The 13,119-nt window shown below is 45.4% G+C and overlaps 6 protein-coding genes across 6 annotated transcripts; 3 read left to right on the top strand and 3 right to left on the bottom strand.

Annotated features, from left to right (window-relative positions):
• Nucleotides 1-210: 210 nt before the first annotated feature.
• Nucleotides 211-3,314, top strand: V2V93DRAFT_318919 (uncharacterized protein; the record flags this gene model as incomplete). The annotated part of the gene is made up of 3 exons (XM_066907257.1): nt 211-369; nt 637-2,563; nt 2,629-3,314. The coding sequence occupies 3 exons, from the start codon at nt 211-213 to the stop codon at nt 3,312-3,314; spliced, it is 2,772 nt and encodes a 923-aa protein (XP_066768645.1).
• A 60-nt stretch (nt 3,315-3,374) lies between these two features.
• V2V93DRAFT_362768 (superoxide dismutase) lies at nt 3,375-4,647 on the bottom strand. The gene is made up of 3 exons (XM_066908427.1): nt 4,492-4,647; nt 3,851-4,279; nt 3,375-3,783 (listed from the first exon to the last, which is right to left on the bottom strand). The coding sequence occupies exons 1-3, from the start codon at nt 4,502-4,504 to the stop codon at nt 3,761-3,763; spliced, it is 465 nt and encodes a 154-aa protein (XP_066768646.1). The 5' UTR covers nt 4,505-4,647; the 3' UTR covers nt 3,375-3,760.
• Nucleotides 4,648-5,408: 761 nt separating this feature from the next.
• Nucleotides 5,409-6,291, top strand: V2V93DRAFT_362772 (uncharacterized protein). The gene has a single exon (XM_066908428.1). It carries the CDS (start codon nt 5,547-5,549, stop codon nt 6,243-6,245), a length of 699 nt encoding a protein of 232 aa, XP_066768647.1. The 5' UTR covers nt 5,409-5,546; the 3' UTR covers nt 6,246-6,291.
• A 124-nt stretch (nt 6,292-6,415) lies between these two features.
• On the top strand, nt 6,416-7,400 carry V2V93DRAFT_362774 (mitochondrial 37S ribosomal protein bS18m). The gene has a single exon (XM_066908429.1). It carries the CDS (start codon nt 6,556-6,558, stop codon nt 7,303-7,305), a length of 750 nt encoding a protein of 249 aa, XP_066768648.1. The 5' UTR covers nt 6,416-6,555; the 3' UTR covers nt 7,306-7,400.
• On the bottom strand, nt 7,346-10,125 carry V2V93DRAFT_362777 (rab-GTPase-TBC domain-containing protein). Its single transcript, XM_066908430.1, has 5 exons — nt 9,670-10,125; nt 9,478-9,508; nt 9,326-9,398; nt 9,183-9,248; nt 7,346-9,119 (listed from the first exon to the last, which is right to left on the bottom strand). Exons 1-5 carry the CDS (start codon nt 9,682-9,684, stop codon nt 7,676-7,678), a joined length of 1,629 nt encoding a protein of 542 aa, XP_066768649.1. The 5' UTR covers nt 9,685-10,125; the 3' UTR covers nt 7,346-7,675.
• Nucleotides 10,126-10,558: 433 nt separating this feature from the next.
• V2V93DRAFT_362778 (kinase-like domain-containing protein) lies at nt 10,559-12,393 on the bottom strand. The gene is made up of 2 exons (XM_066908431.1): nt 11,555-12,393; nt 10,559-11,473 (listed from the first exon to the last, which is right to left on the bottom strand). The coding sequence occupies exons 1-2, from the start codon at nt 12,242-12,244 to the stop codon at nt 10,706-10,708; spliced, it is 1,458 nt and encodes a 485-aa protein (XP_066768650.1). The 5' UTR covers nt 12,245-12,393; the 3' UTR covers nt 10,559-10,705.
• Between the last annotated feature and the right edge of the window lie 726 nt (nt 12,394-13,119).

Consider the following 13,119-nt stretch of genomic DNA (forward strand, 5'->3'; position numbering starts at 1 on the left):
GCGCGCCCAGCCGCATTGGCTCCGTCTCCTTCCAGTTTGCTCTCCTTTTCGATGGCTATTTAATCGTCAATTATGTAATTAATGACTATGCAGTCTTCCCTGATGCTCCACTGCTCTCGACAATTTATCTTCCATCCTCGCCTGTTGTCTTTCTATCTCTCCCGACCCTCATAGTCTCCATTTGCTACTTCTTCTCTTTTCAACTGCTTCATGACCGTATTTACCGCCAAGGTCAAGGCTGCCCTTTCAGGCGATACCCTGGTGCTCACGCCAGCACGCCAGCCCCAGCCCGGCAAGGCGCCCTCCGAGCGCATCCTCGCCTTCGCCTACGTCTCTGCTCCGCGTCTGCGACGCGACGATCCCGACGAAGTATGCTTATCCTTCATTGCTATTTTTTCATGTGTCATTTGCCCGGAGCATTCCCTTGTATACTTCCTTACTGCTCGTGTGGTGGCAGATCGGTGAGCTCATTGTGAGCAAATTACCTGTTTCTGCCAATCATCATGGCTGGTACCTTGTTGGTTCACTAGTATATTATCTATCATCTCTGATCTCGCCTTGTCTCTCTTCTCCTCTATAACGCACACATACTCTCTTTTTGTGTCAAACCGTTTACTAATTTGTATACCCTTCCAGCCCTTCGCATTCCAATCCCGCGAGCATCTTCGCCTGCTGCTCGTCGGCCAACTCGTCCAATGCGAGATCCTCTACACCGTCCCCACCTCCAATCGAGAGTACGGTGTCGTCTACCTCCCCTCCGCCGATGGATCTCGCACAAACGTCGTCGAAACTCTGATATCCGCCGGAACCGTACGTGTCCGTGATCGCGGCGGAAAGCAGGACACTGAGCCAAACGAAATCCTGGAGCACTATCGCCAGCTCGAAGCTGCTGCCGTCGACGCCGCCGTCGGGCTGCATGCACCTTCTTCCTCGTTTGACAGTTATGACGCCACTTACGATTTACCGCTGAATTTCGTCGAGCAGAACAAGGGTAAACCTCTCGACGCTGTTGTCGAGCGTATTCTCAATGGCGACCGTATCCTCGCCCGCATCGTCCTCCCTAGGCTGCACGTTCAAGTGCCTCTCTTGCTTGCCGGTATCCGTTGCCCGCGCTCGTCGCCCGTCAACGCGGACTCTAGCGATCAGCAAGGTGAACCCTATGGCGACGCCGCGAAATGGTTCGTTGAGGCGCGCTTACTGCAGCGCAGCGTGTCTGTAGAAGTTCTTGGCGCGTCGCAGCAGGGTGCTCTTGTTGCCATCGTGCGTCATCCGGTCGGTCTGATCGCCGACAAACTTCTTGAGAGTGGTCTTGCTACAGTTAGCGACTGGCAGTCTAACTTGCTTGGTGCCGCCGCAATGGGTACTCTTCGCGCAGCCGAGCGTACTGCTCGCGCAAAAGGCATCAATCTTTGGCACGGTATAGCGGTTAGTACTCCGAGCTCTGCATCCTTGGCAAGTGATAAGTCCTACTCTGCCGTTGTCGCCCGTATCATCTCGGCGGATACGCTCGCAGTACGCACTTCATCTGGCGATGAAAAAGTCATGCAGCTTGCCAGTGTGCGCGGGCCTCGTGCCAATGACGCCAAGCAATCGTCATACGTCTCGGCCGCTCGCGAATTTGTTCGCAAGTTAATCATTGGAAAGCATGTCAAAGTCACGGTTCTGCACACGCGTCCCAAGTTTGAGAACTTTGACGAACGCGATATGGCTGTTGTCGAGCTCGCGAAGGTGCCTAGTGGATTTAGTTCTGCTGATCTTGCCGCCATCGTCGTTGAAGCTGGATATGCTACTGTGATTCGTCATCGTAAGGGAGAAGTTGATGATCGTTCACCCATCTGGGATGAGTTGCTCGAGAAGGAGGCGGCGGCCATCAAGGCCAAGGCGGGATTCCACTCGGGTACACCTCTACCTCCTGATCGGGTAGTCAATGCTTCTGAGTCGAATACGCGCGCGGCAGCTTTCTTGCCCTCGCTGCAGCGCCAGAAACGTGTGCCTGCCGTTGTCGAGTTTGTAAACACCGGTAGCCGGCTGCGCTTACTCTTGCCGCGCGAGAATGCTCGTGTTAAGTTCATTCTTGCCGGAGTTAATACTCCGCGCGTGGCAATGCTCAATAGTCCCGCTGGAGAGAAATCTGAGCCGTTTGGAGATGAGGCTAGAGAATTTTCTGCGCGTAGACTCTTGCAGCGCGATGTCGAGATTGATGTTACGCATGCGGACCACTCTGGTGGGTTTTTTGGTCTGCTTCATGTCCCCGGGACTAAAGATACGTTTGCGAAAACGTTGCTTGAAGAAGGCCTTGCTAGCTTTGACGAGTACTCTGCTGCAGAGGCTGGTGTCGCTAGCCAGTTCCGCGCTGCAGAGGATGCGGCTGCTCTTGCAAAGAAGGGTCTTTGGAAAGATGATAAAGGCAAAGCTAAGGAAGTTGTTGCCACCACCACTACGGCCGCGGCTGCTACTGCGCCTGCTGTTTCTGGATCCGGGGCCAAAGCTAGCCAGTACTTGAACATCGCCGTAACGCATGTTGCGGATGACGGATCGTTTTCTTATGTTGTTCTTAACGACTGTATGTTTATATAAAGCATTTTTTCATCTCGAGCTAAGAGACACTAATAACTATTTATTTTACAGCTCTCACAAAACTGAAAAATCTGACATCGACTCTCTCGGCATCTGCACCGGCTCCATTATCCACTCCGCGCCCTCGCATCGGCGATCTGGTAACCTACCTCCTTCCCGAGACGACCCTTCCCAGTCGCTTTAAAGTCACTGCGCTTGATATCCCCAAGAAATCGGCAACTTTGTCGTCAATTGACTTTGGCACTATTGTACGTGCGGCGCCCTTCGCCAAACTTCGTGTTCTGCCAGCGAATTGCACGCCTGCTTCATCCGGTATCCCGGCGTTAGCAAAACCTGGTGTGCTTCGTATTGTCAAGTTTCCTGATTTTGCTCCAGAATATCTCGATGACGCGGTCACTGTATTTTACGACCAAGTCTGGACTGCGCCTGAAGTTCTCGTCGCGAGCGTATCGGGCAACGTCAAGCGCCTTGTCGCCGTTACCGACGGCACAACCGACGCTTCTGGCGTGCCGACAATGGAACTAGTCAGTGCTGCCGCAATGGAGAAGAGTGTCAATGTGCGTCTTGCCGAAGATGGATGGGTTTATGTTCCTAGCGATAAGGCGCTGCGAAAGTCTCCCGAGAGAACTGTTGTTGGATCGGCTGTCACTGAGGAACTTAGAAGGGCTGCTGAGGCTGCAAAGAGGGAGAGGAAAGGAATTTGGGAGTATGGAGACGTTACTCCTGATGATGAGTAAGTTAATTTGTTGTCAAAACTATAAAAGCGAGTGAAGAGAAAAAGAAGTAAAAAGTTTTTGGTCATTTATTGGAGATGAGACGAAGATAAAAAAAGTTCTACCGCATTAATTGTTTTCTTATCAATCTGTTTTGTTCTGCATTTTTTTGATATTTTTGAAAAAAAGAAACACTGGAGATTTCCTATTGTATATACTACATAATACAGAATCACATTTCACCACTATCCCTCTTGATTCAAGACTTGGTCTTAATTTAAGATGAAGCGATAGCCTGGATCTGCTAATCTTTATATGATTTGAGCTCATTTACTGACTACTTTCCACAGACTGTGAATTACGAGCAACAATCGTGATATTTAAAAGCAGTTTTTATTCCACGACTCAAACACAGTCAAGTGCTCTTGAGAGTTACTATTATTCTGATAGTAGCTACAACTATTTTGCATTTAAGCAGCAATGCCAATGACACCTGGGATTTCAAGATGATTAGTATACTTGCGTCAGATTTGATTGCAAAGAATGTTGAGGAGACTTACCGCAAGCAGGTCTAGGACCAGCGTTACCGGTCTTGAGCGAGTCAGGGTGACCGCCCTTTCCGAGATCATCGACACCACCGTGGATGACGACAGTGCGTCCGAGAACAGACTGGGGTCCAATCAAAGAAACGAGCTTATCCTCGACCGAGCCGACGGCATTACCAGCGGCGTCAGTCGAGAAGTTGCCGAGATCACCAACGTGACGGGTTTCGTCGGTGGGTGCACCATGGGTCTTGCCGAAAGGGTTGAAGTGGCCGCCGGCAGAGGTGCAGCCATTGGTATTGTCGCCAAACTCGTGCACGTGGAAGCCGCGGAGAGCGTTGGCGTCATTGCCCTTGATATCCCACGAGACCTTGGTGGGAGCGCCTTCGGCAGTCTGCTCGAAGGTAACAGTGCCGGTGACGCTAGAGTCTCCGCGAACGACAGCAACTAAATAGAATTATTTCTGGTTAGTCAGTTGATCTCGGGATACAGACGATTGCAATTGGATCAGCAGCTAAAGCAAATCGGATCGAGCGAATTGACCTAGGGGAATGAGTAAAGCACACCCGAGGTCCGCACCGCCTTACTATTGCGACGGCTGAGTAGACTGCAAAAGGGGAGCATAGAAGCGATTGCCTCCGGAAAAATTGCCTACGTACCAGCCTTGACCATTTTGATAGATAATTGAGAAGAGATCGGGAAGGAAGAGAGTGAGAGAAGTAAGATGGATGAAGAACGGGAGGAAGAAGAGGAGAAGAAAGCGGAAGAAGTCTCGCAGACGGACTAAAAAGATAGAGCATATCTGATTTCCGCCGCGTTCGATTCTCCGAGGCTGTTTACGCTTTATGGCTTTATCTCTCACACTGCCGGGTGCATCAGAAGTGGGGTAGCGGCGGTTAGGGAACGTGCGGTCTGGAGCCGACCGATGACGTCGCTTTGGCTGGACATGTTCGTTATTCTAGCTGCTGATTAGACAATTGCCGACATAATTGACTGATTGATTGATTGACTGATTGAGTCGCTGCGGTCGGTATAATTCTGTGCGTACATTTGCTGTGCAGACCGACAGTTGCTGTTTCTTATAAAAAGATAAATACGATGCTGCTATTCTGGTCTCAGATCTATGGTATACCATTATGATATCCTTTATTTTTGTGTATTTCGTCGTATATTTAGCGATTTTTTTGTGAGGAATGTCCAGCTAAAAAAAAAGCATGAAAATTCACGGAAGGGAAGAGATTATTGAACACACAACGTGACTACATGCTCCTAGATCTCTTTATCTGCTGAAGAAGCAGAGACCTTCCTCCCGAAAATTTTAGTTTTGGTTTAGCTTCTTCTTTCATGTTCATCACAAGGTTTTATTTGAGACAATACTGGACTGCTAGAGACATTGTTCCTGACAATGATGATATTATGAGTCTGCTTGACTGGCTTTGACTGCTGTTGCCGTTTCATTGATAAAGTAATCATGTGGAAATTATAAATTATTTTAAATTATTGCAAAGAATGTAATCAAATTCAAGATGAATATAGATCCTCACGCCGGTTCACTTTTATCTCATCTATCGATCGCGTAGAATTTGTCTAGTAAATCTCAGCTCATCGTGCGGCTCGCGAAATAAAAAAAAAATACAAATAGGCAGTTTACATGCTGGTCCTACTTTCATTGAGATAGATCTTACCCATCTTACTGAAATACAGTCATTCGACGATGACAATGCCACCAGATAGCACCTTATGCGAACTGTGCCGAGAGTCAATATGGATTCCATCCGATCCCGCACTAGACGACTCGTCTGATGACGATCAAGACATGGAAATGGACGCCGGTGCATGTTCTTCCTCAGGACACCAACACGACGCTGTAGCTGACTTAGTGCCGGACGACGTGATTTTGAATATGTGTCCTTCACAGCATCACTACCACTGGACTTGTTTTTTGGCACATACTGAGCCCGATACATTCTGTCCAGCATGCCACGCGCAAATCATTCCCGATGACCCATCCGCGCAACTTCTCGCGACAGTCAAAAGCGACGGCGGCATTGAAACAGACTACGATATACGCCCTACACTCCGAGAAGAACGGATATATGCTCAAAATCCTAATCTACGTCTGCATGAAGCTCTCTTCGACGCATGCTTTACCGGAGACGAAGAGCGCGTGTGGGAGCTCTTAGAAAGATATTCAGAAGAGGGAGGAACAATTACCGACCTTGAGAATGCTAGAGACTTAGAGAAAGGTTGGACGCCGCTTTTTTATGCCGCAGTTAGTGGACGAGAAGGCATAGTGAGCTTTTTGTTGCAAAAGGGCGTTGATAGGACAGCGAGAGATAATTTTGGTAGAATAGCTGCCGATTATGCCAATGAAGAAGGCCATGCACATATTGTTCGATTACTTTCGGAGTGACTGTATATAGATAGCAAATCAAACGTCTTTTTCTTTTTCTTTTGTATTTTTATTTCTTTATACTATCCAGAGTGTATTTTATCGATATACTTACTTTTTATAAGTAGACCCTAACCCAAGAATTTCTAAGCTGGCTCGGCTCCGAAGAAAAAAATCCGGACCTCGAAAGTGGGACGCAATCGTCAGTTACAGAGCACCAGAGTTAAAAACATATTCTGGCGACTGCAATTTGCTACATCATTCTCTGATATTTCTGAATACGAGAAGAGAATCTGTAGCAGATTCCCTTTTTTTGTTGATTGCGGATACCATGGCATTGTCGTTCCGCATGTCTGCTTCATCACTTCTTTCTAAGAGCACTTGCATCCTCTTTGGTCAACCAACATATCCTCTATCTCTTCAGACATCTACTCGAGCATTTTCACAAAGCACAGTCACTCGCGCCAGCAACAACTCATTCAACAATGAGACAGATACGCCAGATAAGTCATCACTCGACAGCTCCGGACCATCATCTTCCTCAATTCTAAGCGGCAACTCTTCACGCTCGAGCTCGAGCTCGAGCGCAGTTTTCAAAACGATAAATCACCTCGAGCGAAACACGCGTGCCCGAGCGCGTAATTTTCAAGCAGCAACCAACGCGCGTCGTTATAACGATCACCCTGATACAAAATATCCCACCATCGTTGGACCACTACCCGGGATCCCGCCTGCTCTTGATCGACAACTTGTCGTTGAAGCTGAAGAAGCTCGAATCATTCGATCAAAAAAATACGATGCCGGAGAGATTCTCAATCCGTACGATTTGAACTCTTTTCGGACACCAAGAGAGATGCCGCTTTTCAAAGGAGACATGTTCAAACTTGCCGGTATCAACCCGCTCGATATGTGGACCGACGCTGTTCTCTTGAGTTCATACGTCTCTCCTATTGGTAAGATATTACCTGGAAAATCTACCGGAACTTCGCCGAAGAATCAAAAACGGTTGTCAAAGGCAATCAAGAGAGCTAGAGCGGCGGGACTTCTAAGTGCGCATCACCGTGCTATTCCGCGGCTATAGTCGACTATCTTATGTCTGTTGTAATTATTTTAAATATGTATATAGAAATTATCTAGTTCGATCTTTTTAAAAACCTTTCTATTCTACACATTCTTCTCTTTGCCTCGTAACAAGACAGTTGTAAGATACAATGTACACTACTTGCTTCATCAACCCACCAATAAATAAATAATAAAAGATACCAATTACACACCCATAATATCAAATCAAAACCCAAGATAAACACTCTTGTTTTCAAATGGCAAACTACAGAAACAGAATATGCTAGAACAAACAAAAAAAAATACCAAAAAAGAAATAAAATAAAAAGCAGAAACGCCCTTCGAAAATCACTTGCTTAATGCAAGAATTTTGAAATAATAAAAAATACCTATGACGGCCCGCCAGGTCGCAAATGTGCTGTCGCGTTCTTGAATAGCGATTGCCACATATACGCTTCACTTAATAATAGCTCAATATCTTTTTCTCCCCAATCTTGCGTCGGCAGACTTTGCAAAAACATCATAATCTCTTGAAAATCCATAGTCTGTATTTGCGCTGACCATTTCACGAGAAACGCAGCACATACATATAAATGAAACTCGGAAAACCCGGTTGATCCTTCAGCCATATACGTGTCCCACATTCGAATTGTGTTTTTCACCGATACTTCTCGCATTAGCAAACAATTCATCCAGCGGAAACTGAACTGAATAAACTCGACATTTTCTTGCTGTAAATGCCGCGCAAGTGCAGCATCAATTCGTTGCGTAAGATCCTTGAGTGCGGCAACTTGTCGTTGAATACCGGGCTGAGCAAAAATATAATTGTCCTGGATACCATCAAGTAACTTTGTCAAACACCAAAACGTATCGGCCTCAACTACATCCAGAACATCCTTTGGCAACCGACCAGGATCATACGACTCCACATCAGCATCAACATAGGCAGACAAAAACACTTGGAAAAATGGAGTCACGAGATCATTAATTCCTTGCACGTATCCACTTGCTGGATGCCGAATAGCCCACACGTACAATATCCGCTCGAGAGCACGCTGTGTAGATTCGTAGCTATACAATTTCAAATGCGGATTTGTCCTAGGAACGTCGATGCTGATTTGATGCCAGACAGCCTGATCAATGCCACTGTTTGCGCTCATATTTCCGACGCCGCTCATCGAAAGGCCAAATGCCTGTCGCACACCGTCACTATACTCTTTCCGTTTTCGAGCTAAAGTAGACACACGTCTATCCGTATTAGACGGTAAATAGCCAAGTAAAAGCTGCCACGACATTGGTCTCAGCTCGTCTGGAATACCCGACCATGCGAGATTTCTCAGCGCCGAGATATCAACATTCGAAGACTGCAACACGCGCTTAAACTTATTTATTCTCGCGATTCGTGCATTCAAAAGCTCGACCTCTGCTGGAGATGCGTCAATAATAGAAGACACATCTGGCTGGTAAATCATGTGAAGTGAGTTAGCGGGGTCTTTAACAATACGATCGTACTGCGGCTTTAATGAGCCAACTCCTGGCGATGACCGGCGGGAAAATGTATAGAGATCCGCATGTGGTGAGTGAACTGGTTCTGACTGAGCTATTGAAGATGCTTGGCTAGATGTTATAAGGGGTGGCGAAGTACTGTTGTATGAGGTAACTGACTGCGCAGAAGAGGATGACGTGACCGGTTTAATTCCCAGAGACATTACATCTCCATCTAGCGAGGCATCCCAGTCATCATCGAGGTCAGTGTACGTCGGCTTGCGCTCTAGTTTGGCACTTGTTCCTGTTTCTAGCAATCCTGTGTTTTTCGATTTCGGTCCACTCGCTCTGAATTAGATATTATTATTTTGCTCTCCTGTTATATACATCTCAATAAATATAAGTGCTCACCTTAATATGTCAGCGTGCGAATAGCCTGCGCCAAATGGCTTTGAATCGTCGGAAAGCATTATAGGTCTGAGCCGCCACAACGTTAGCTGATTCGTAATTCACTTTTATATAAACAATCAAACAGATTTCAGTTGAAGTCATACCTATAGCCTTGATTTTGATCGAGATAACGTGCAGATGATTTCAGGAATGCAGCAGCTGGTGTACTCCGTCCGTCTGAGTATTCATGTTAGTAAAATTAGCTCCTTGTAGGATAGTTGACAGAACTATCATTCTTTCAAACAGAGTCACACACCTAACTGCACCATCTCTTGGTGTAAATTAAACTAAATCGAATGAAAGACAGAAGTCAGCACGCGAATCATAAATATGAGAGAGAAATATGCCATCGGCAAAATGCCAGCCACCTAACTTCCTCAACGCTGTCCACAAAGTACTTTGACGCAACTGCAGATATACTTGTGCTTTGAACAGTCAAATCGCTTACCTTCTTTGAGCTCATCTAAATTTCAACAAAAGACACGATGAGAGCAGTTTAATCTTATTAGCGCACCTTGCTAGACTCGCTCTCTCTGTCAGTCTCTCCCAGCCGATCAGACAAGGCTAGACCAAACAGAATTTAACAAGGCAATGACAACCAAATATCGACAAACAGAGGAAAGTTATACTGCTAATAAAATAGAAAACTTATAACAGAATATGGGAAGATGTGGAATGCTGATATACGACAGGTATTGTCGATCTTTATATGAGTTGTCCAATCTCTTTATGGCCAGATACTTCGTGAGAGCGGAGGCACAAGCCCAGCGAGCTGTGGCTTGAATATGTGGCAGTGTAATGATGAACCTCGCGAGCGGAGAAATAGCAATCGCTCGTTCATTATCAATTTTATTTCGTTGCGGTTTAATTGCACAGAAAAGTCCCCAGGGAATCCGGAATTAATTCTAAAATTTGTATTGTACAACTAAAAACATTTACAAGCGCATAGGAAAAAAAAGGAAGAACTCCGTAAATCAAAACATATAGCATGACGCATGTACAATCAATATGACTAGAACAAAAAACAAGACAGATTAAAATCAAGTAAAATAACAAGTTTGTCGTAAATAAAAAAATATATAACTCGCTTATAACTCCTTCGCCCAGTAGCAGCGATGAAGCGTGCGATGAAGCGTATGATCAAACGAGAAGACACAACTTTGAATCTCGGCTTGCAAGTCTGCTCTCCGGGATACGAATAATACCCGTAAGATAAACAATTACGCTAGCATAATAAAATCATTGACGCAAATAAAAAGAAAAGGAGCGTGCATGTGCAGACGATTTACCACAAACGCAAACACTTCTAAACGACACTTCTAAACACAGAAAACGCCAAAAAAAAAAAAAAAAAAAAAACATAGAAACACGAAATAAAAAAAAGAAAAGCGGAACCACAAAAATATGCTCTCGTATTCTTAGAAAGCACTTCTATCTCGTGCCGATGCAAAAACGAAACAAAAAAATACAGAAGACTTCTACAGTTATGAAGCCGACGTATTGATCAAGTCTTCCCTAGATGATTGAGAGGGAGAACTCAAGTGAGGTACGTATTCTTTAATCCAAGGATCGCTCATAACCTCCTCCATTGTCGGCCTGTCAGAGATGTTGCGATTGAGCATTTTCTTAATTAATGCCACGCTCTCTTCACTCACGACATGTGGTATCCTCAATTCGGCATTCATAATTTCTGTGCCGTCGTAGAAAGGATTCTCTTTAAATATAATGGTATAAAGCAGAATACCTGCTGCCCAAACATCCTGTTCTTTTCCACTGTACAGCTGGCCACGCAATACTTCTGGTGCTGCATAGTCGATAGTCCCAACGAAGACTGAAAATGGACCATTTTTGATGTACGTCGCGCTACCGAAATCAATCAGCTTTATATTGCCATCCCCATCAAGAATAATATTTTCATCTTTGATATCTCTATGCACCACTCCTACGCTGTGTAAATGATGAATCGCACTAGCCACTTGATAAAATATGCTTCGACATTCGTCCTCGTCCATATCGGTTCGTAGCTCAATATAATCAAAGAGATCCATTCCCGGTATACCATGAGGAGCCATCTCTATGTAATAATTTGTTTCATCTTCAAAATAGTCCAACATGTCAACTACATTTTTGTGCCGATAGCTTTGCAGATATTTCAAAACGTGAATCTCTAGCGGAAGAGTGCCAAGCTTGCGATCTCTGATCCAGGTATCAACCAAAATTCTTTTCTTTGTTACGTATTTTAGCACAACTTTCTATATCCAGACACAAAATGTTGTTAGTCAGCAATCGTGATAATCCCAGCTATATCAACTACATACGACAATTTGACACACCTCAATTTTTGGAGGTTTGTACTGCGCAAGCTTTACTTGGCCGTACGCGCCTTGGCCCATATCTTCAAGAATAGAAAACCAAGCGATAGATTTGCGTCCGGAATATACGTCGACATCCATTTGCGACACGACAAGGTCTAGAGAAGGCGCAGATATCTTTCCGGTCGTACTTTCTTCGGAAGCTGACAATGTGTCCACCGACGGCGCCTCGGAGTCAAGGGATTGTCGTTCGGAAGAATCAGACACAGTTCCTACTGAGGAAGTTGATAAACTGGGTACTTTGGCTGATGATCGAGATGAGGAGGTCGAAGCCGAGGCATCCGCGTTGATAATTGTAGACGAGCTTCGCTGATCCAAGTCAAGCGCACCGACCGCAGAGACAACGTCGACATCGTCTCTCATTTTTTTAGACGGCGAAGAAAATGAAGAGTGGCTCGGAGAAGCGAACGGGGAAGGGTGAGAAGAAAAGGCAGAGGCCTGGTGTGCAGAGAAAGCGCCAACAGGTGGCTGGCTTCGTTGTGGCGAACTAGGCGGCGTTGATCTTGTGGGAGAGTTCACGACAACGACATTTCTATCATGTAAAAAACTAGAAGTGCTAGATGGTTGTGTAGCCGATGCGGCAGAAGTGGGGCTAGATAATGAGGATGATGAATTTGATGAAAAGTTGGTTGATGACGACGCAAGCGGCATCGGCGGAGCAAGCGAACTCGGGAATCAAAGCCGGCAGAAGCGCAGCACTGAAAACGTGGCGCTCACTGCAAACCAGAGTAAATAGTAGTTAGAGAGTGCCGGGTCACGATATAGTCATATGATGCGGGAGTAGGGACTTGACAACAGAGACAAATGAGAATAGTAAAAAAGAAAGAACGAGCACTTTTGAAGGCTCCAATAATTCCAACAGTCACACTTTGAAACTTGGTCTAAATTGGTTCTATAACGACAGAAACAACAACACCTGAAAAAGGTTTGACGTCGTGATCTCGTGCCCAAAACAACATGAGATCGAACAGCAAACAATTCTTTGTCATGCCTCTGCCGCTACTGATATCTTTACCCGCGGTCGAGAAGCCACTTTCTAGGCCAGGAAGAAATATGACTACGAGAGCGGCATATTGCACAGTAGAATGATGAGGATATGCGTAGTATGAGATGTGAAGCCGTTGACAGCCGTGGCCACGATACACCCCGACATGAATAAACGTAATGATAATTAGAGAAGCTTCTATTTGTGGGATGTAGTGTCTACAAATAAAATTACTCATCAACAAGAATCTGTTGATTTTGAATGGAGTGATAGACGCTGGAATATTTGTCTATTCGGCCGCTGCAGTCTGCGGAGTAAAGAATATATTGATATTAGCAATCTGGAATAGCGACTGATTTACAGCAGGTACCAAATTAACCAAGCATATTCTTAACAATCTTGCTACGATTGTATAGTTATGATATTTTGAAGCTGCTGGACTCACAAGATCCGCATCTACATCTATAGCGATTATCAGATGATACGAAAGAGCAGGTGAGAACTGTTACAGGAAGTAGAATTCTGAGTCTACCAGAGAATG

The sequence above is a fragment of the Kockiozyma suomiensis genome (genome assembly GCF_038497685.1).
Source record: "Kockiozyma suomiensis strain NRRL Y-17356 unplaced genomic scaffold V2V93scaffold_1, whole genome shotgun sequence".
Taxonomy (NCBI): domain Eukaryota; kingdom Fungi; phylum Ascomycota; class Lipomycetes; order Lipomycetales; family Lipomycetaceae; genus Kockiozyma; species Kockiozyma suomiensis.

Excerpts from the sequence above, each read along its gene's own strand:
- V2V93DRAFT_362768 (XM_066908427.1), bottom strand. Across the intron at positions 3,784-3,850 it reads TGGTCCTAGACCTGCTTGCG|GTGTCATTGGCATTGCTGCT; the intron begins GTAAGTCTCCTC and ends TTGAAATCCCAG.
- V2V93DRAFT_362777 (XM_066908430.1), bottom strand. Across the intron at positions 9,399-9,477 it reads CCAAGAGATGGTGCAGTTAG|ACGGACGGAGTACACCAGCT; the intron begins GTGTGTGACTCT and ends ATGAATACTCAG. Across the intron at positions 9,120-9,182 it reads TCGCACGCTGACATATTAAG|AGCGAGTGGACCGAAATCGA; the intron begins GTGAGCACTTAT and ends TATCTAATTCAG.
- V2V93DRAFT_362774 (XM_066908429.1), top strand. The coding sequence starts at position 6,556 with ATGGCATTGTCGTTCCGCATGTCTGCTTCATCACTTCTTTCTAAGAGC.
- V2V93DRAFT_362772 (XM_066908428.1), top strand. The coding sequence starts at position 5,547 with ATGACAATGCCACCAGATAGCACCTTATGCGAACTGTGCCGAGAGTCA.
- V2V93DRAFT_362778 (XM_066908431.1), bottom strand. The coding sequence starts at position 12,244 with ATGCCGCTTGCGTCGTCATCAACCAACTTTTCATCAAATTCATCATCC. Across the intron at positions 11,474-11,554 it reads ACAAACCTCCAAAAATTGAG|AAAGTTGTGCTAAAATACGT; the intron begins GTGTGTCAAATT and ends GTCTGGATATAG.